Below are 22,830 nucleotides of genomic sequence, written 5' to 3'. Positions count from 1 at the left end.
TAGCATTTGCTGGAAATTTTCTTCCCCTCTTATCCATCCTTGCCTCTTTCCATGGACTATTCTGTACATGTGTTGATCACTATCACCAGCAACTAATCTCATGTAAATTTGGCAACCCTTTAGACACCTTGTTTGCAAGTGTGATTCTTTGAGAATGGCTCATCTTTTTTTGAATCATTAGATTTATGGCCACTACAACGACCCGTCGGATTTTTACTGGTGATATTAGAGAATCTGGCCCCAAGTCTCTGCACTGGTTTTCCAGTTATTCTTAGATAAAAGTACTCATTTTTAAATTCCTTCCATTTCTCTATCTCACCACCCACCTCCAATATATAAGAGTAACATAACATTTCATCAACATTAATATCTTTCCAGTGTCACTTCACCAGGCAACATGAAGACGGAATGCTTGGCTAGATGAACATAAAAATAGCCTTACTGGGTCAAACCTAAGTTCTTATGGGAAAGGGGAGAAGAAAAACGATTTTTAATGGATTTTCCATAGCCTGGTTTGTGTTGTGGCTCAAACACCAGACACCTTAATCCTAGTTCAAGGCCTAGATATTACCTACTGGGCAGCATTTGCACAAGAGATATGACACGAAATAAAGGCATGGCTAAGAAAGAATCAAAGCTCACTCCATGAGTTTACCTGGGTTGGGCTGCAGATATTCAATAGTTTTGGTTAACACCTCTGTTACAGTCTTACTGGTTAGATCCACTTTCTGAACAAAAGAATACAAAAAACAATTTTTTAGTCTATCTTCCTTTGGTTGTTTTAAGGACAAACTGACAACTGTCTCCTTTTCTTCCTGAACCAAGTTATTAGGCTTGTGCAGCCCAAAAATTTTAGTTGTCTCGTTTCTCATGTCATTTACAGGAACTTTTGGATTTTTCCCAACCTTTTCTTTTGTTACAGGAGCAATTGTTGATAGGGCATCCTTTTATTGGCACATGAAAAAAAAATTTCCTCTTGTCCTTTTGGCCAGAAAATGACAAGACAACATGGAAAATATTGATGATATTTTCCTTGTTTGTAGGGCATGCACATCCCCCCCCCAAAGGATACTGCAATTTTAACTTTGGAGGTTTGATCATCATACTGTATATATTAAACATTCCTCCAAGTTATCCTACTAGGAAATCTTGGTAAGTTATTAAATCCACCCAGTGGCATAGAGAGGAAGCATGGTGCCTGGGGTGCTGGCACCTGGTATCACCGTGCTGTGCCCCCCACTCCAACTCTTACCTGCTGCTCGAGTGCCCCAGCCTACTTTTTGAAATGTACACTGGTGCAAACAACATCTTCCACCCACTGCTCACTGCCTTGGCTCTCTACTGATGTCACGTCCTGGTCCCACGACCAAATGACATCAGAAGGGAGCAGAGACCAGTGTGCTGGCAAACATTTCAAGATGTACATGGGAGAGTGGAGAGGCGCTGATGCCACCCCACGAAGACGGCACCCAGGGCAATCTGCCTTCCCCTCCCCCCACCACGTCCATCAGTATCACTGAACAGCAATCCAAGCAATATATATTTTAAAACACTCTTGGCCAGAAACAAAGATTAACTCTCACTGTGCACAAGTTTTGGCAGAAGAAATTTCATTACCTATCTTCTATGACATAAAACTTCTCTTTCCCTACTAACCCAAGTGGCTGCAACTTCTCTATTCCTAGACCAAGTTTTCCTGCTGTAATTTTTTTTTTTTTTGCACTTAACTCTTCTCACCTTTTCCATTTCCTTGAAGTCATCATCCAACTTAGTGCCTTCAGCTCCCCCAACCTTCTCACTAACAAGCTGCAAAATGGATGGATAATAATCAGATTCAGTTAAAATACATTGACGAATGGTGCAATTTACAAAAAGGCAGGAGGAGTATTAAGGCTAACTTACCATATTCCATACTTCATCTTGCTGAGGAGCCACAGCACATAAGACTAACTACTAAACCTAAGTTCCACCATCAAGTACAATAAATCTGACAGCCTATATACACAACACTACCATACTTAAAGCACTGCAAAGGATAGCTGGCATGTTATGTTTTTTGTACAGTCACACTGGCATCTCATCTTTCCTACTTCTTTTCCATTCTTGCTGCAACAATGCACTGTGGATGGTTTATAGAAGAGGTATAGAACTCTAGCAGACAAGAGCTCAGCAGAAACCACTGAGGATACTAAACTTTCAATTCAGGGTGACTCAGCCAACGCTGTCTTCAGCCAAAAAGCCTGGCAGCTTCCAGAAATACTCAAGTAAAGATTTCACACAGCAGGCTGTTCTGAAAGCACAGTTACTTACCGTAACATGTGTTATCCAGGGACAGCAGGCAGATATTCTCACTGATGGGTGACATCACCAACAAAGCCCCGGTACAGACCACTTTAAAAGTGCATCTCCACTTTAAGTCTTTAGAAAGTTCACAATAGCCTGCACTGCGCATGCACGAGTGCCTTCCCAGCCGATGTAGGCGCGCGGTCCCTCAGTTATGATAAGCCAGCTAAGAAGACAACCTGGGGAGGTGGGTGGGTTGCGAGAATATCTGTTTATTGTCCCTGGATAACATCTGTTACGGTAAGTAACTGTGCTTTATCCCAGGACAAGCAGGCAGCTTATTCTCACTGATGGGTGACCGCCCAAGCTAACAAGAATGAGATGGTAGGAGTGTTGGCCTTAAGGAAAATAAATTTTGTAATACAGATTGGCCAAAGTGCCCATCACGTTTAGAGAAAGACTCCAGACAATAGTGAGAAGTGAATGTATGAACTGAGGACCAGGTGGCAGCTTTACAGATTTCCTCAATGGGAGTAGATCTAAGGAAAGCAACAGAAGCTGCCATAGTTCTATTTTTGTGGGCTGTGACACGACTCTCCAGTGCCAGTCCAATCTGAGCATAACAGAATGAGATACAGGCAGCCAGCCTGTTGGAAATCGTTCTCTTAGAAACAGGATGCCCCAACTTCTTCGGATCAAATGAGACAAAGAGTTGGGGAGAAGTACGATGAGGCTTTGCCCCGTCAATGTAATAGGCTAAAGCACGTTTACAGTCCAGAGTGTGCAAAGTGGTTTCTCCTGCATGAATGAGAATGAGGCTTAGGAAAAAACACTGGCAGAACAATCGACTGACAGATGAAACTCTGTGACAACTTTCGGTAGAAACTTTGGATGCGTGCTTAGAACAACTTTTATCATGGTGAAAAACTGTGAAGGGTGGATCTGCCACTAACACTTGTAACTCACTGGCAGAGGTGAGAGCAATAAGGAAGACAACATTCCAGATGAAAAACTTAAGATGAGCTGTGGCCATTGGTTCAAATGGTGGCTTCATCAAACTGGAAAGTACCACATTAAGGTACCAGACGACAGGTGGCGGTTGAGACGTGGTTTAACATTGAAAAGTCTTTTCATGAATCTGGAAACCAGAGGATTAGCAGTAAGAGGTTCCCCTCAACTGGTACATGAAAAGCTGTAATAGCGCTGAGATGGACTCTGATAGAAGTAGATTTGAGTCCAAAGTCAGACAAGAAGATAATCCAAGACCAAATCTACTGATAAGGAAGATGGATCGTGATGATGAAGAAAACACCAGGAAGAAAACCTAGCCCACTTTTGTTGATAACATTGTTGGGTGGTTGGTTTCCTGGAGGCATCAAGGATATGTCGAACAGGCTGAGAGAGATGTAAATCAGATGTATTCAGCCTGAGAGAAACCAAGCTGTCAGTTGCAGTGATTGCAGGTTGGGATGTAGAAGTGATTCCTGATGTTCAGTAAGCAGAGTAAAAAAAACTGGAAGAATTATGGGCTCTCTGGAGCCGAGTTGAAGTAGAAGGGAGAACCAATGTTTTTTGGGTCATCGAGGAGTAATGAGAATCATGGTGGTCACCTCTTGCTTGAGTTTGTACAGTCTTTAACATGAGAGGAATTAGAGGGAATGCATAGAGAAATAGGCCTGTCCAATCCAGGAGAAAGGCATCGGCTTCCAGATGGAGAGGAGAGTAAAGTCTGGAGCAAAACTGGGGCAATTTGTTTGCGGCTCCCCACAATCACAAGTCCACCTGTGGAGTGCCCCATTGAGCAAAAATGGACTGGAGAGCTGCAGAGTTGAGAGTCCATTCGTGAGGTTGAGGAATTTTGCTGAGGTTGTCTGCTAGGGAATTCTTCTCCTCTTGAATGTAGACAGCCTTTAGAAAAAGGTTGCGAGCCGTCGCCCCCAAGTCCAGATTTTCTGGGCCTCCTGACTTAACAGGAGAGAGCCTTTGCCTCCTTGCTTGTTAGCTAGTACATTGCTACTTGATTGTCTGTGCGAAGGAGGAGGATTTGAGGGCAGAGAAGATTATGGAAAGCCTTGAGGGCATAATACATTGCTCTGAGCTCTCGGAAATTGATGTGAAATTTCCATTCCCTGGCAGTCCAGATACCTTGGGTCTGAAGATCGTCCTTGTGCGCCTCCCAAGAATAAAGAGATACATTCGTCGTGAATACCTTGTGATGAGGGGGTAAGTGAAAAAGGAGACCTCTGGATAGATTGGAGGTCATCCACCATTGAAACAACTACAGAAGAGATGATGCAACACATGTATGTTGTGAGAGACGATTCATCGCTTGAGACCACTGAGATGTAAGGGTCCACTGAGTGCGAAGATGTAGCCGTGCCAGTGGTGTCACATGTACTGTAGAAGCCATGTGGCCAAGAAGAACCATTATGCGTTTCACAGAGATAGTTGGAGAGAGCATGCAGTCGATCTGGAGGAAGAAACGCCCTCATGAGAGTGGCACCCAGGATGGCTCCAAAGAACTGAAGACGTTGAGTCGGAATGAGATGCGATTTGGGGTAGTTGACTTCGAATCCTAGAGCCTGGAGAAAAGAAATGGTCTGTGATATTGCTTGGACCACTTCCTGAGAAGAAATAGCCTTGATCAAACAGTTGTCCAGGTAAGGAAAGACTTGGAAACCGTGTGATTTGAGAGATGCGGCCACTACAATCAGGCACTTTGTGAAGATTCTGTGAGAAGATGTCAGGCCAAAGGGAAGGACCTTGTACTGTTAGTGACATTGATGTAGCTGAAAACGGAGATATTTCCTGGAAGCTGGATGAATTGGTATATGTGTGTAGGCTTCCTTGAGATCCAGGGAGCATAGCCAGTTGTTCTGATTGAGAAGTGAATAAAGCAGGACGAGGGAGAGCGTCCAAAATTTCTCCTTGACTAGAAGTTTGCTGAGATCTTTGAGATCCAAAATAGGTAGAAGTCCTCCCATCTTCTTTGGAACTAATAAGTAACGGGAGTAGAATCCCTGATTCTGCTGAGAAAGAGGAACTTCCTCAATGGCATTTAGCAGAAGGGATTGAACCTGCTGGAGAAGAAGAGAGAACTGCGCAGGGTCCAAAACAGACTCTCTTGGCAGATGATCTAGAAGAAGAGTGTGAAAATGGAGGGTGTAACCCTGATGAATGATGTTTAAGACCCATAGGTCTGATGTGATGAGCTCCGAACGAGTGATGTAAAGTTGGAGACAGCCTCCGATGGGCTGAGGCAGAGGATGTGAAACTATGACTGTGACTATGCCCTAAAGAAACATGTCAAAAAGGCTGTGTAGGTTTTTGGGGAGCAGCCTGTTGCTTAGGTTGCTGACGAGGTTGTTGTTTCTGCCTCCTAGGTTGAGTATGAGCAGGAGTAGTAGCCTTATCAGCAAACTATGTTGGTAAGAAGGAGCCTGTCGGAATGAATGAGGAGGAGGCGGCTTCTTCTTAGGCTTGACCAGAGTGTCCCATCTGGTCTTATGAGCCATGTCTGTGGATGTAGCCATGTCTGTGGATGGACCAAAAAGTTCCTCTCCCAGCCACGGGGCATTCACAAGTCTATCCTCGTGGTTCACATCAAACTCAGAAACACGAAGCCATGCCAGGCGTCTCATGGCCACAGACATTGCTGCAGCCCGGGAGGTAAATTCAAATGTGTCATAGGTAGAACGAATCATATATTTGTGTAATTGAAAAAGGTCAGAAATATGTCGTTGATAAACAGGAAGCTTGCGTTCTTGTAGATATTTCTGAAAGTGTGAAAGTGAAATCTGTTTGATGAGATGCTTGAGGAAAAAGGACAAAATGGAAATTATAGTTCCCAGAGTGGTTGGCCAACATGGCATTCTGATAAAGCTGATTGCCAAATTTCTCCATGGCTTTGTTCTCTCTGCTAGGGGGTACCGATGAGTAGACTAGCCCCTGTAGACTTTTTTTTAAAAAAGTTGACTCCGCTACTAGAGACTCATGGAGTAACCGAGGTTTGTCAAAACCAGGGATAGGAACCACTTTGTATAAAGATTCTAATTTCCGAAGAGCCACAGGGATAGAAAGTGGTGTCTCTAGATTTTTGTAGAAAGTTTCTCGCAAGATGTAATGAAGAGGAAGCTTGAGTAGTTCCTTGGGAGGTTGGTCATAGTCTAAAGCCTCCAGGAACTGTTTGCTCTATTTAGAGTCCACTTCCAGTGGAATAGAGAGGGCTTCAGACATTTTGGGAAGAAATTGTGAAAAGGTGGATTTTTCAGAAAAAACAGGAGGCTCCTGAGAACGTTGAGGTGAATCATCAGAAGAATCTTCATCATCAGAGAAGAATGGTTCCTGCTCAGAGTCTCTGAACAAGTATGAATCCTGGATGGAATGTGGGCGGTGTCATAGACTCTGTATCGAAGGCTGGAGATGTTTCATCTTCTGCAATATATTTCGGGACAGCACTGGAGTCACCTCTGGAGATGTTTGCATCAAGGATGACTGGTGTCGGGGAGGTGACAGCATCGACTTCCGTGCTGAAGAGCTCCATCCCGGTGGAGCATCAAAAGATGGTGCAGTCAGTGTCATGGGCTCAGACTGGACTGGCACCAAGAGAGTCAGTGTCAATATGGGCATAATTTGGGTCGGCACCAGCAGCTGGACATGTTCACCCAGTTCCTCCCTCCCAATCTTTTGCTTGAGGGAGAGCATCAGTACCACTGATTTTTTTTTTTTTTTGCTAGTACCTTCAGTACAGCTGCACGCACCGGTGATGAGGCCGATGACGAGGCACTCACCAATCGGAGCGGAGCGCTTTCTGGGCTTTTTCAAGGTTGGCAGGACTTGGCTCGCTGCTACTTTGACCTGAGGCCAAGATGAGGTAAGGGAAGGCTTCTTAGCCGGCTTACATACATAAGGTTGCAACACCGGAGTTGTTTCTGCTGATGTCAAATGATTCGGTGTCGCCTTGGACAGCACCAAAGTCGATAGCAGTGTCATCTCCCCTTCCATCGTGACACCGAAGAGAAGTTTTTATTGGATAAGGCGGTCCTTCAATGTCCTTTTCTGAATGAAGAGACAAACTGCGGGAACAAGTCTCTGAGCAGTGCTCAGGCCCCAAGCACTGGAGACACCAGTGATGCGGGTCAGTTACTGATGAGCCGAGCACAGCGACCGCACTTTTTCCTTAGGAGGAGTGTGTGGTGCAGTGGTTGGATCTACAGCCTCAGCACCCTGGGGTTGTGGGTTCAAACCCCGCGCTGCTCCTTCTGACCCTGGGCAAGTCACTTAATCCTCCATAGCCCCAGGTACGTTAGATAGATTGTAAGCCCGCCGGGACAGATAGGGAAAATGCTTGAGTACCTGATTGTGAAAACCGCTTAGATAACCTTGATAGGCGGTATATAAAATCCTAATAAACTTGAAACATTGCTTTTGAGTCTACCACCCATCAACCTCAAATTATGTCCTCTGGTTTTACCAGATAGAGTTTAAAGATTGCAAATTATCTCTATCAGCTGCTGAGCAAGTTGTATTAAGGAATAAAAAACACTGTTCAAAATGTCTGTATGCAAATGCCAGAAGCCTAAAAAATAAGATGGGAGAATTAGAATATAGTGCACTAAATGAAAAGATAGACATAATAGGCATCTCTGAGACCTGATGGAAGGACAATAACCAGTGAGGGGAGCAGAGGGAGGGGGCGCACTAAAGTTTTGTTGGAGGAGGGGCACACTGATGGCAGGGAAAATGCTAATTGTTTAGGAGAGGGTGCACTAACGGCCAGGAAACTCTGCTGGTGTAGTGGGGTAGGAACGGAGGAGAAGGAAGGACAACATTGGGAGGGAGGGTGTAAGGAATGATTGACACTAGAGGGGATGTAAGGGGAGGAATGGTAGAATATAAAACCTTGGTAAGGTACATACATGGTTTCAATGATTCCTACAATCCAGGACTTACAGAGTAAAGACAAACAAAGAAAAATCAGAACCATGGTCCAACCCCTGCGGCGTACCCCAAGGATCCCCTTTATCCCCAACACTCTTCAATCTCTACATTGCATCCCTCAGCACCTGCCTAGACAAATTAGGCTTAACCTTATATAGCTACGCAGATGACATCACCATTCTCCTTCCTTTTGATCAACCAACACCCACCATGACAGACACACTACACAGAACACTGGAAACAGTAGCAACATGGATTAAAGAACACAAACTGAACCCAGACAAAACAAAATTCATACTCCTCGACAATCATAAAAACCCAACCATAACAAACCTAGTAATAAACTCAATCACATACCCCATTCAACCCACTCTAAAACTTCTGGGAATGATGATAGATAGATGCTGTACCATGCAACCACAAATTAACAAAACAATACAGAAATCACTCACGGTCATGAGAAACCTAAGGCAAGTTTGAAAATTCTTCAACAGAAAAAAATTCCAGCTCATAATCTAGTCCCTAGTCCTAGGTCTTCTAGACTACTGTATCATCTTCTATCTCCCCTGCTCCACAACCATGATAAAGCAACTACAAACAGTACAAAACACAGCACTGAGACTTATCTATTCACTGAGCAAACACGACCACATCACCACGGCATACCTCGACTCATACTGGCTCCCAATACAAGCAAGAATACTATTCAAATTCTACTGTCTACTATTTAGAACCATAAATGGAGACAGCCTAGCCCACTTGAACAACCGCTTAATCCAACTACCACAACCAGACACAGGAAAACCCACACACCATTCACGCACTCTCCAATCAGAGATGTCAAATGAAAAAAAGCTGTACGATGGCCTACTAGCCACACAGGCAGCAAAACTAGACCACCAACTCTCTAATTTACTGATCACAACCTTAGACCATAAAAGTTTCAGAAAAGAAATAAAAACCCTGCTATTCAAGAAATCCTTAAAAACAAACTAATCACTGCAGAAATCATCTCAATCCCCTGAAGCAACCCGCTCTACTCTGTTATACCTGGAAATGTCCAGGTAACTTCCTATGTAATCCGCCTTGAACCGCAAGGTAACGGCGGAATAGAAATCACTAATATAATGTAATGTAAAACCCGTCTGTGGGCAGGACATCGATGGAAAAATGGCTCCGGGAAGATCGAAATCGAAGGCTAAGGTGGTAGAATAGGCCCCGCCAGGCCGAACCCACGCATGAGAAAAAAACGAAAGGTTACTTTTTTTTTACAATTTAACTGAAAAAGAAAGAAGTGACTGAAAAGTCAAAAATTCACGAGAGTGGGAAGGCAGCGAAAGAGAAAAATTTCAATGGCCGTTGAAAACGAGTCTTCTTAGCTCTGCAGAAACTAAGAAACTGAGGGACCATGCACCTGCGTCGGGCGGGAAGGCGCATGCATGGTGCGGACTATCGCAAACTTTCTAAAGACTTAAAGTAGCGATGCACTTTTAAAGTGGTCCATACTGGGGCTCCGTCGGTGATGTCGCCCATCAGTGATAATAAGCTTGTCTTGACAAGCTTGTCCTGGGATAAAACAGTTTATGTACACACAATTGTTAGACAGAAGCTATTTTATAAAATTATAAGGTAAAATTTCAAACAGCACTTAGGCCATGGTGCTATGCTAGACACTAAAGTACCAATTCAATCATTTTCATTGGAGGTACATGCCAGTGTATACCTAATTTTATACATGTGGGGAAAATGGGCATGAAATGGACATTTAGAAGAAAGATCCACTGTTTGGCTGGACATTTCCAAAAACAGGTTTTACGTCTCTCCTCAGGACGTGAGGGAATTCTGATGAAATCCCATAAGATACTTCCTCTGAGAAGTATCTGGAATCTTCAGACTCCCATGAATGGTCAAAGTCAGATTGAGCAAAAGTAGTTTGTATGAGAGGGTTGAATCCAAGCTTGCCATGGCCAAGAGGATCCATGTCCCTGCCTGGAATGGTACCAAGATGCAGATTATTCCCTGGTCTCAGATGAAGTTGCATCCACGGCATGGGCAGATATCGACATTGATGCTATAGGAATAGGAGGAAATGGGGGACAAGAAAAAACGGAGGACCAGATTATGTCCCCATGCACAGCTCAACTTTAACTTGTACCTCAACTTGAGAAAAAGTTCACCTTGAAAACTGGTGCATGCATTTGGCAATTTTGGCAACGAGGGAGACCACTGAAACTGGCAAAAATACTCAATTTGTTTTGAGCATTTTGGCAGATTATCTTTACTAAGCTAGTCTAATTCTATGTGACTAATACAGCTAACATGAATTTGGAGATAGTCTAGTTAAGTTGCGCAGGTCATAATCTTAATTTCTTACTCTCTCATGGACTCAAGCCATCAAAAACCGAATTTGATCCGAATATCTATCCAGTGAAGTTAGCAAACATATGACATTGTGCAAGGAGATGGTTACACTCACTTTGACCAAAAGTTAACTTATTAAAATGTTTAAGCAGAGCTTGTCAATTCAGTAGAACTGTGGTCTGACACTGAAATCTGTGGCAGAGAATAAGAAGGAGCTACATGCAATTGCCACCGAATCAGATGCTAACAAGCAGTTCTTAATCAACTTGTGTACAATTGATGACTCCCTGCTGGCAAAAATTGTTTTGGTGTTGGAACCATTTGTAAATATTACAAAAGAACTGTCAAAAGATACTAAGCCTTCACTATATATATTGTGGTCCAACAAAAATATCAGTTGAAATGGCACCTGAATTGCAAGCTGAGCCCACCATGTGATAGCATCCTTAAAGAACAGATTATATGGATCACTATTTTATACTAACAAGACAACAAGAGGTGATCTGCGAACAAGCACAAGCAACACCATGAAGCAGACCAATCAATGTGGAAGTCAGCAGTTTATTAATGATAATAACCTGATGTGGCCATGTCGCCCTAAGTTGCATCAAGGGTTACAGCTACAGTACAGATATTATGAAAGATTAGGCTCTTGCCTTTGCTAGTCTTCTTTCTTCTAAATCCACACCTTATTCTGGGACTAGTGCGTTATTTTCATCTACCCACCAGGACTTTGTAGGAAACCTCAAACTTCAGTCTTAAACCCCACCCCCTCTTAACTCATTACTAGAGAATGACACGAGGACAGATTTTTCCCCCGCCCCGCAGGAACTCGTTTTTCCTTCCCGGCAAGTTATTTTCCTGCTCCTGCCCCATTCCTGCAAACTCGGTCCTCATTTGCACAAGACTCAAACACTTTAAAATCGTAAGTGTTTGAGGCTTGTGCGGTTAAGACAGAGCTTATAGGAATGGGGTAGGGACAGGGAAATTTGTCCCTGTGTCATTCTCTATTCATCACTGTCCCTGTAAGAATCAGTCTTAAAGCAGCCAGGAACATCTGTAGAGGATAAGAACAAGGGAGAGAGGGGATCGAGGACACTCCCCAACAAGTAAGTCTATTCTGCTCATATCAATGAATGCAAAACAGCAACAATGAAAAACAAAAGAACCAAGTCATAAACATTAGAAACCTGAAAAACAAAAACAATGCTATAAGGAGACACAGCCCGCCTGACCTAGAGACCCCCCCAAACCAAGTGCGAGACCTATTCTGATGGCACTCTTACAAAGTCTGGTCAGAAAACAGAAATCCAGTTAACCAGTACTTGGAAAGGCAATCGGCAAATCAGCAGGTTATAGGGCGGGTTCCTGGAATAAAGTATGGATTTACAAGAAAAAAAGATTAGCAAAGGCAAGAACCTAATTTTTCATTCTTGTACAATCCCACTTTATTCCAGGACCTGTGGGATGTAATAGAGCAGTCCCAAAGAATTAGGGTGGGACCAATGAGCCCACTGCCAAAACAGAGACACCAAAAGCAGCATCCTGCTTGGCCACCACATCGATCCTGTAAAACTCGGTAAACTTATGAAAGCAAGGAGGACCAGGTAGTGGCCCTACAAATCTCATCCAAAGACACAGCCGACAACTCTGCCTAAGAGAATAAAACACCTCTGGTAGAATGAGCTCTCACTGCAAGGGGGGGGGGCCTCTTTCTAGCGGAAACGTAAGCCACGGAAATGGCCACACAGATCCACCTGGAAATGGTAGCCTTAGAATGGTACCCTTACGGGCAGGACCCACCAAAATGAAGAGATGGTCAGAGAGGCGAAACTTGTTCATGACCTCCAAGTACTGCAACAAGAGCTTGTGCACGTCCAAGGACCGCAACATCCGGTCCTGCTTCCTCGAGTTGGAAGAAGCAAAAGCAGAAAGCCAGACTTCCTCATTCACATGGAAAGTGGAAACCACTTTTGGAAGAAAAGGAAGAACAGTGCACAGCATCACAGTGGAATCTGTAATACACAGAAAAGGATCCTGGAAGGAGAGCCCCCAAAGCTCTGAAACCTTACAGGTCAAGGAAATAGCCACCAGAAAGATCGTCTTGATTGTAAGATCCATAAGGGATATCTGCTTCAGAGACTCATATGGCGGACGAGACAGAGATTGGAGAATCAGGTTAAGATCCCAAGTCAGACAGGGAAGGCGTAATGGACGCCTAAGCTGCAGAGTGCCATGCAGGAAGTGGGCCACAACTGAATGAGCCACCAATGAGCCCCCCTTAGAGAAGGAAACATAGAAACATAGAAATAGACGGCAGATAAGGGCCCACGGCCCATCTAGTCTGCCCACCCTAATGTCCCTCCCCTACCTTTGCTCTGTGAATAGATTCCATGTGCCGATCCCATTTGGCCTTAAAATCAGGCACGCTGCTGGCCTCAATCACCTGTAGTGGAAGACTATTCCAGCGATCAACCACTCTTTCAGTGAAAAAGAATTTCCTGGTGTCACCTCGTAGTTGACAGGAAGCCCATACAAGAGAGCCTGGCAATCTGTACCCAGAGAGAAACTACTGCTAGGCCCTTCTTCAGGCCATCCTGCATAAACTCTAGAACACGAGGATCTGAGAGAACAGACGGGTCCACCATCTCAGAATGCACCAGGTCTGATAACATCTCCAAGCCTTCGCATAGGCAGCCACTGTGGATTTCCTTTTACTGTGAAGCAATGTGGTAATCACAGCCGAAGAATATCCCCAGCTAGTTAAGGCTGCGTGCTCAAGAGCCATATCATAAGACCAAAGCAGTCCAGATCCTGCAGTGCAATCGGACCCTGTGTGAGGAGGAAAGGATGACAAGGTAGCCAGAGCCTCCGATCCTGCTGGAACCGAACCAAGTCAGCATACTACTGCTGCCCTGGCCAATCGGATGCGACAAGGATCACAGGACCTCCGTGGGCTGCTATCCATCTCACCAGATGCCCTATCATGGGTTATGGAGGGAAGAAATATAGGAGGCCTCCCGTGACCAGGGCTGAACCAGAGCATCCAGACCTTCGCTGCCGGCCTTGCAACGACGACTGAAGAACCGATCTGCTTTCTTGTTGGTCACAGTCGTCATGAGATCGAACGTGGGAGGCCCCCACTGATATTCTATGCAATTAAATGCTCCAATACAGAGACCATTCTATGGGGTCCAGAGTCTGACGACTGAAAAACTCTGCCTGGGCATTGTCCACTCCTGCCACAAGTGCAGTCGACAGAGCCACTAGGTGTCTCTCTGCCAACCAGAAGTGAAGCTGAGCCTCCTCGTTCGGGGAGCGACTCCTCGTGCCCCACCTGCCAATTGATAAGCCACTGCCGTGGCATTATCGAGAATATGCGGATTGCTAAATGATGGAGACGATAGCCTGTCGGAGCTTCTCCTGACAGGACACAGGCAGGAACACTGTTTTGTCCCATGAGAAATCGAACTCCCAAGTATTCCAAATCCTGCATCAGCTCGAGGCGACTCTTCCTGAAATTGATCACTCCCAGGCACTGCAGCAACTGTACCACTTGATGAACAGCCTGATACCCCTCGGACTCCAAGGGAGATCTGAACAACCAGTCATCCAGATACCAGTGAACCAGGACATTCACAGTTCGAAGATGGGTTGCTACCACCACCACCATCACCTTGGTGATGGTCCAGGGTGCTGTCTCCCACCCAAAAGATATCACTGCAATGTTGCTCCAAGACGTGGAACCTCAGACTTCCTGTGGTGCAGAAAAATGGGAATATGGGGATATGCTTCTGTCAGATACAGGGAGGCTAGGAACTCCCCCAGCGCCACTGACGCTATCACTGAGTGCCATGCAGAAGTGGGGCACTTTTAGCACTGCATTGACTGCCTTGAGGACCAGAATCAGTCTCCAATCCACAGAACCTCTCTTTGGAACGATGAAGTATATCGAGTATCTCCCAGAGCCCAAGTCTCGCTCTGGCATGAGATATATTGCTGCAATATCTAGTAATCTGCAGACTGTGGCCTGCACCTGAGCTGCCTTCTTGGGGCAGCCTGCCAGGGAATCCACTAAATACTCTGTCAGAGGACAGAGAAAACTCCAGTTTGTAGCCAACCCTGAGAACCTCCAAGACCCAGTGGTTGGAGGTAATGGCTTGCCATTCTGCCAGAAAGGCCGACAACTGCCCCCCCAATATGCAGGGGGGGAGTTGGAGAAACACTGGCCTTGCATCAGAATTGCTTCTTTGCAGGAACCGCCAGATGACTCACTGTGGATAGCTGGTGTTGACAGATAAAAGGACTGCTGGCCAGTGGGAAGGCCCAAGTACGGACCAGAGCAACTAAAGGGACGAAAATTAGAGCACCCTGAACCCCTTCAAAGCTAGGGTCTATTCACAGACAACTTGGGCCTGCGATCCTGCACATTGGTCATGAGGTCATCCAGACCCTGGCCTAACAGCACCTGTACTTTAAAGGGCAACCGGCTTAAGGTCGCTTTAGAAGAGGAATTGCCAGACCACTGTCAGATCCAAAGCATCCTGCGAGCCGAAACAGAATAGGCGGAAAGCTTAGTAAAGACTTTCAAGATGTCATACAGGGCATCAGCCATACAGTCCACTCCCAAGAGTAGGAAATCCAAGTCACAAAGCACCACAGTGTCATGATAATGGTGGAGTTTGGAATGGCATACCTGGGCCTGGACCTGTGAAAGCAGAGGTATGTTTGGAGGATTTATGAGATTTATCTCCCGAGACACTTGTGTTTCTCCATAGCGTCCCAGGCTCTGGTTTCTGTTTGTATTCCAATAACTCGCTTGCCTGGGTCTCCTGTCCATTTGATGTTTTCTTCTTTCTCCATACTCACCATCCATCTTCCATCGCTGTCCTCTCCTTCCCTTCCCTGGAGTTCTAGCATCTTTCCTATTGTTCGTCTCCATCCCCGCAGTCCAGCACTTCTCTAATGACCATCTTCCCCCCTCCCCCGGCAATTCTTCAGTGGCCCCCTGCGTTCCTCTCCTCTATGGGATCTAAGGCAGTACTCTTGCGTTTTTCGGATCATCAGCAGTGCTAGTGAAGCTTTCCCTCTGCTACTGCTTCGTAGCAAAGCGGGGCCAGGAGCAGAAGGCAGCATGTTTACTGATGGCCTGAAGAATGAAAGAGTGGCTGCAACAATGGATCTCATCATCTCTCCTTTTTCTCAACCTCCCTTTCATCTCAACTACCCTTTCAGCCAGCATCTCTCCCTCCTAACCCACTACCCCAGGGTCTATCACCTCTCCCTTTCTCTTCCCAACTGCCTTCCTATCCAGTATTTCTATCTCCCCTCCCTGCACACTACCCCTTGGGTTTAACTTCTCCCACTTTCTTTTCCCTCACTCAATCCATTATCCACCATCTCTCTCCCTTCTCCTTTGTTTTCAGACCCATTTCTTCCCCTCCACCTCTGTCCAGCATATGCACCTCTTTGGACCCCTCCCTCCGTGTACTTCTAATAGCTACACCAGGGCCCCCCCCCATAAAAGGCTGGTATGCTGCCCCCCTTCTCTCCACCATCATCCAGCATCTCCCGGTCTCACTTTAAAAACAAATTATGGCCTGTGGAGGATCGCTGGTGCACTTTCCCTCTGCCGCGTCTGCCCCAGACCAAACCAAGACGTTAGGTCAGAGGAGGGGCAGGACCGTGGCAGAGGGAAAGTGCACCAGTGATCCTCCATAGGCCATAATTTGTTTTTAAAGTGAGACCGGGAGATGCTGGTTGATGGTGGACAGAAAGGCAACAGTAGCTTGCGAGTCTAGACAGCTTTCCTCCCTGCCGCTGGCATAAACCTTGCAGAGCAAGCCAACCATCGAACACAGTCTTGCTTGATGATGCTCATGGCCTTCCCTCTGCTGGGCTCCTCCTTATGACACAACTTCCTTTCTTTGAGAAAAAAAAGGAAGTTGCATCATAAGGAGCAGCACAGCAGAGACTCAGTGTATCATGCATTGGAAGGGGCCTAAGGCCTTGATTGGCTCAGATTGACTCAGTCGCCTAAGGTCCCTCCCAATCTGAGCCAATCACATGATGCACCGAGGAGGGGAAGACCCATTTTGGATCAGCAGGCCTCAGAGCTGGAGGGACTGAGCCTCCCTCCTGCTCTCTTCACACAAAGGTATGGGGAAGGAGTTTGGGGTGGGGTGGTAGTTCAGGGGAGCATCCGTGGCAGGAGGCAGTAGGCATACTTTCTGTCTTTTTTGGGGAGGGGATGGGTGGGGGTGGCAGGTCTCCATTGGCAGGAGGGCTGGGCAACCCTTCTGCCAATTTTCTCTTGCACGGAGGGGGGGGGGGGCAAGGCAGGAAGGAGTGGGCATCCCTCCTGTCTTTTTTCGCTGGTGGGGGGCGATCCAGTCCCCAGTGCCGGTTTGTCGAGGAGGGACGATTTTTTCTTTTATTAATGGGGAAGATATTGTGCATATGTAACACATGCACAGCATTCTGTGCCCATAAAAAAAAAAGTGCTGGTAAGTTGCTTTTTTTTGTGCATCGCCAAGCTATGTTAGTGCATCAATCGCTCGTGTAGTTTACATGGAGTTTTAATATTAAATAGCTAATTTGCATGGCTGTATCGGAAAATGGGCAATCCAATGGAAAAACATTCAGTGAGCCGTTTTGTGTATCGGGTCGACAAATGCAATCTTCGCTAAAGCAGTCAAAACTGGTTTAATAACGATTGCTGACTTTAGTGCATCTGGGCCCTGATACCTGCATGCAGCTTAATACCCCCAGCAAAACATTAACTTTGCAAAGAAAGATCAGCCATTTCAGGATATGATCTGTATTAAGCCCCTTACCCAGTTAATGTAAAGTAACAATTCCTAATGCAACACATGTCATAACCAATTGTTCCTCTAAGGATTGTCCAGGTACGTGCAAATATTTTCTAATGTGAGCGACAAGTTCTGAAAACCAACAATTTTCCAGAATTGCAAGTATTTTTTGAGAGTGACCAAGTAAAAATCTATGAGCAATGTTCCTAGAATGTATGAACAACTGCTCATTTGTCAGCTTAGAGGGAACCTAGGTCATAACTTAGTATTCCAGGAGTCATGTCATGTAAAGCTCCTATTAATGACTAGTGACTAAATGTGCCTAAAAGTAGGGTTCAGAAATCTCATCACTAAAAAGATGATTCATAGAAAAAAAAAATCTTTTCAGAATTTTAAAAAAAATCATATCACTTCAGTCTTCAACAGATGTACTGTTTATTGGCTGAGAGACTCAATACTATACACTGACAATTTCTTTAGAGATACTATTCATTACATGTCATAAAAAAGTCACCCAAATAATGTATAACAATACCCAGAGCAATAAGCAAAGAGAAAGAGAAGAATGAGTGTATAAAAGTAAATGGCGGTAGTAGGTTTATGAAATAACTTGTCAGGTAGTATATGGTTGAGTAAGAACATTGAACAATTTTGTAGATAGACATCTATAATAATAATAATAACTTTATTTTTCTATACCGCCATAGTCAGGTGACTTCTTACATTGTAAGAAGGCTGGACATTCAGCGAATAACAAAAGGTCTTAATACAAAACAATAAGTCTACATACAATACAATACAAAATAGTACAGTACAATATAGTGAGTCTAAATACAATACAATACAATAAGACTAGATACAATACCATGCAATGTGTCTAATACAATATAATAGTCTAATGGGAAACTAACGTGCTAATTGGAGTTCTATGGGTAATGAATACCTGAATACTTTAGAGCAGGGGTGCCCACACTTTTTGGGCTTGCGAGCTACTTTTTAAATGACCAAGTCACAATGATCTACCAACAATAAAATTTTTAAAAAACACAACGCACACTGTACGCATAGAAAATGTTAATCATCATTCCTATTCCAGGGTTTTCAAAGAGGTCAAAGCAGATGACTCTATGCACTATCACTTCAGTAACAACCATACAAAAATAGACAAATATACTCCCTCCCTTTTTACTAAACCACGTTAGCAGTTTTTAGTGCAGGGAGCTGCGCTGAATGCCCAGCGCTGCTCTCGACACTCCTAGGCTCCCTGCGCTAAAAACCTCTATTGCGGTTTAGTAAAAGGGGACCTTAGTGTAAAATATAGACAACAGATATAAATTCAGACACATTTTGATCACAAAATTTAAAATAAAATCATTTTCCCTACCTTGTCTGGTGATTTCATGAGTCTCTGGTTGCACTTTCTTCTTCTGACTGTGCATCCAGTCTTTCTTCCCTTCTTTCAGCCTGTATGCTTCCTCTCCTCCAGACCTCATTCCTTCCCCCAACTTTTCCTTCCTCTTCCCTGCCCTTTCTTTCTCTCTGCCTCCCTTTCATTTTTTTCTGTTTCTCTTCTTTCCTTCTGTCCCCCTGCCTGCCCTTTTTCTTTCTTTCTCCCTGCCCTCCCCCAAGTCACTGCCACTGCCATTGCCATCGGGGACTAGGACCCAAACGCCACCAATAACAGGCCCCAAGCTCTCCCTGCTTCGGCCAACCAGCATTCCTCTCCCCGACGTCAATTCTGCCATCGGGAAGAGGAAGGCTGATCAGCCCAAGATCGCGATCGACCTATTAGGGGAAATGCTGCCGGGTCCTGCCTTCGCGGAAACAGAAAGTAGGTAGGACCCGGCAGGAAGAAGAACAAATGCTTGTCTCCCGCATTAGCCCATAGCGAACGCTTGCTTCAGGGCTCTCAACATGTGCGCGCCGGCTTCCCTTCTCCCCTCCCCCCCCGGACATAACTTCCGGTTTCGGAGGGAAGAGAAGAGAAGCCGGCACGCACACGTTAGAGCCCGGAGCATAAGTTCGCTACGGGCTGAAATCTCCAAGCCGGTTTTTTGTTCAGCAGCGGCAGATGACAGCTGGGCGGATCGCCCAGCTAAAAGGCCCTAGGGAGAAAGAACACTGGAGAGGAAGGCTGATCGGCCCGTAGATCAGGACGGCAACACGAGTCTATCACAGAGCCCGGGATAGGCTCCGCGATCGACTCGCGTTGCCTTCCTGAGCTACTGGTCGATCGCGATCGACGCGTTGGGCACCCCTGCTTTAGAGCTTACATATGAGTAGGAGTTCTATGAGTAGAGGAAATCTGGATAGGTGAGGAGCTTCTTGAGAGGAAGAAAAAGGCGTTTAAGGGGAGGGGAGTCCTAGTGAGGGAGGGTCCTCGTGAGGAAGGGGACAGTTTTAGTCAATGAATTTAGTGAATAGGGCGGTTTTGATCGATTTACGGAAGGCACTGTAAGACAGATTGGGTTCGTTTATGTAGTTTTTCAGCCAAACTTGCTGTCTGCTTGCTTGGAACTTAAAGGTTCTGTCCAGGAATGATTTGTATCTGCAGCCTGTAATCTTTAGGTATGCAAAGAAGTTATTGTTTCTGGTTGCTCGTGCGGGGTTGTGCAGGATGAAGTGAGTTTGCAGGTATGAAGGTGCTAGTCCCCAGGCTTGCCTGAAACAGGTGCATGCAAATTTGAATAGTATTCACGCATCTATTGGAAGCCAATGCAGTTTTTTATAGTAGGGGCTGATGTGATCGTTTTTTCTTAGTCCGAAAATTAGGCGAACGGCGGTGTTTTGTATTAATCTCAGTTTTTTTTATTGTTTTTAGTGGGATGCCCAGGTAGATGATGTTGCAGTAGTCAAGAATGGATAGGATCAGTGCCTGTACCAGCAACCTGAATGACGTCGGGTCAAAGTATTTTTTTATGGTCCTTAGTTTCCATAGCGTGTAAAAACATTTTTTCACTAGTGAGTTTGTGTGGTCAGTCATAGTTAGATGAGTGTCTAGGGTGATACCGAGTATTTTTATGTTTTTGGAAATTGGGTATTCGTGATTGTTTATTTTTATCGATGTTCTCGTGATTTTGTCATTAGGACTAGCCAGAAAGACTTTTGTTTTCTCTGCGTTTAGTTTTAGTTTGAAATTAGTGGTCCATTTGTCAATTTCGGTCATTATGTTAGAGAGGTTGTCTACAATTTCTTTTGTGATGTCATTTATGGGGATTAGAATGGATATGTATTCCGGAACTTGGAGGCAAGGAGGATGGCAGTTTAAGTGTAGAGCTCCTCTCCCTGGACAATCTGCCTGCTTTTAAATATCAGCAGCAGTGGGAGTTCAATTGCTTTTACACCTAAGCAGCAACGGGACCAACCCACCAACCTCTGCAGTCCATTGGAGAGATCAATCTACCTACTTTTAATTATCAGCAACAGTAGGAAATCAACTGCTTTTACACCTCAGCAGCAGCAGGACCAGCCACCACTACCAAGAGCCCTTTGCCCCGATCCAGCCAGGCATGTGAGCTCCTCCCTCTGCAGTCCATTGGAGAGATCAATCTACCTGCTTTTAAATATCAGCAACAGTGGGAAATCAACTGCTTTTACACCTCAGCAGCAGCGGAACTATCCGCAACTACCAAGAGCACACAGACCCGATCCAACCAAGAGTGTGAGCTCTACCTCCCCCTGCAGTCCACTAGGAAGATCAACTGTTTTTTACACCTAAGCAGCAACAGGACCAGCCACCACTACCGAGAGCCCTTTGCCCTGATCCAGCCAAACAAGTAAGCTCTTCCCCCAGCATTCCGTTGGAAAAATCAATATGCTTGCTTTTAAATATTATCAGAAGTAGGAGATCAACTGCTTTTACACCTAAGCAGCACCAAGACCAGCCGCCACTATCGAGAGCTTTTGTCCCAATCCAGCCAGACGTGTATGCTCTTCACCATACAATTTGTTGGAGAGATCAATCTGCCTGCTTTTAAATATCAGCAGCATTGGGAAAACAACTGCTTTTACACCTAAGCAGCAGCGGGTCCTTCCGCAACCACCAAGAACCCACAGACCCGAACCTGCCAGGAATGTGAGATCCACCCCCCCTACAATTCGATAAGAAGATCAACTGTTTTTACACCTAAGCAGCAACAGGACCAGCCGCCACTACCGGGAACCCTTTGCCACGATCCAACCAGACATATAAGATCTTCCCCCAGCAGTCCATTGGATAGATCAATCTACCTGCTTTTAAATATCAGCAGCAGTGGGAGAACAACTGCTTTTACACCTAAGCAGCATTGGGACCAACCGCAACTACCAAGAGCCCATAGACCAGATCATGACAGGAGTGTGAGCTCCACACCTCCTGCAGTCCGCTAGGAAGATCAACTGCTTTAAAACCTAAGTAGCAGCAAGACCAGCTGCCTATAATAGGAGCCCTTGCCCCGATCCAACCAGGCATGTGAGCTCCTCCCCCAATATCCCGTTTAAGAGATCAATCTACCTGCTTTAAATATCAGCAGCAGTAGAAAAACAACTGCTTTTACATACAAGCAGCAGCGAGACCTACCGCAACCACCAAGAGCCCACAGACCCGATCCTGCCAGGAGCGTGAACTCCTCCCCCTGCAGTCCATTGGAGAGATCAATCTGCCTGCTTTTAAATATCAGCAGCAGTGGAGATCAACTGCTTTTACACCTAAGCAGCAACGAGACCAGCCACAACCACCGAGAGCACACAGACCCGATCCTACCAAGAGTGTGAACTCTTCCCACCCTACAATCTGCTAAGAAGATCGACTGTCGGCTCCGGGCGGCTTTCCCGCAGAGGAGAGAATCCTGCATTCACCGTGGGCCTCATCTGGGGCAGCCTCCTTGGAGCGGATGGGGCATGGGCAGTGTGTCTGGGAGGGAATGCATGGATGGGAGAACATCGCAGGGGAGGAGACATAGGCATCCTGGGACTGTCGGCCAAGTCTCTTCCCTGAAGAAGCCCTTTCTGGAAACTTCAATCGCTCCTCCTAAACTTACTTGCTCCACTTCATCACTGACGCTAACCCATTCTGCTTCTATTCCTTTCTCTCCTCTCTTCTACCTTCCAAGTATTTAGATCAATGCTGTCTTGTTATTTTATTTTTCCTCTAACTCTACTTTTCACTTCTCTATTACCCTCCAGGTACTTTAGTTAGATTGTGAGCCTTCGGGACAGTAAGGGAATTTTTCAAGTACCTTTCTTATTTCTAGTCTTAATGTATATTTTCTGTAAACCGCTTAGAACCTAACGGATGTAGCGGTATATAAGAAATAAATTACATTACATTACATTACATATGTCGTCTGCGTAAATGTAGTGTATTAAGTTGAGTTTTTGTAGGAGGAGACCTAAGGAGGCAATGTAGATATTGAAAAGGGTGGGCGATAGGGGGGAACCTTGAGGTACGCCTGAA

General features: G+C 45.4%; 1 protein-coding gene across 2 annotated transcripts in view; it reads right to left on the bottom strand.

Annotated features, from left to right (window-relative positions):
* The window catches only part of SH3GL1 (SH3 domain containing GRB2 like 1, endophilin A2), a 118,392-nt gene that overhangs the window by 71,064 nt on the left and 24,498 nt on the right, over window positions 1-22,830 (bottom strand). Inside the window, exons 2-3 of one of the 2 annotated variants that reach the window (XM_033954413.1) lie at window positions 1,729-1,806; window positions 656-728 (exon numbers count right to left, since the gene is read on the bottom strand). In XM_033954413.1, coding sequence (XP_033810304.1) covers window positions 656-728; window positions 1,729-1,806 — 151 coding nt within the window. The remainder of the gene's footprint in view (window positions 1-655; window positions 729-1,728; window positions 1,807-22,830) is intronic. The other variant, XM_033954414.1, reaches the window with a different exon arrangement.

Source organism: Geotrypetes seraphini, chromosome 8 (assembly GCF_902459505.1).
Source record: "Geotrypetes seraphini chromosome 8, aGeoSer1.1, whole genome shotgun sequence".
Classification (NCBI taxonomy): Eukaryota; Metazoa; Chordata; class Amphibia; order Gymnophiona; family Dermophiidae; genus Geotrypetes; species Geotrypetes seraphini.
Note: the sequence above shows the minus strand (reverse complement) of the source record. Positions and strands in the feature narration are given on the sequence as shown.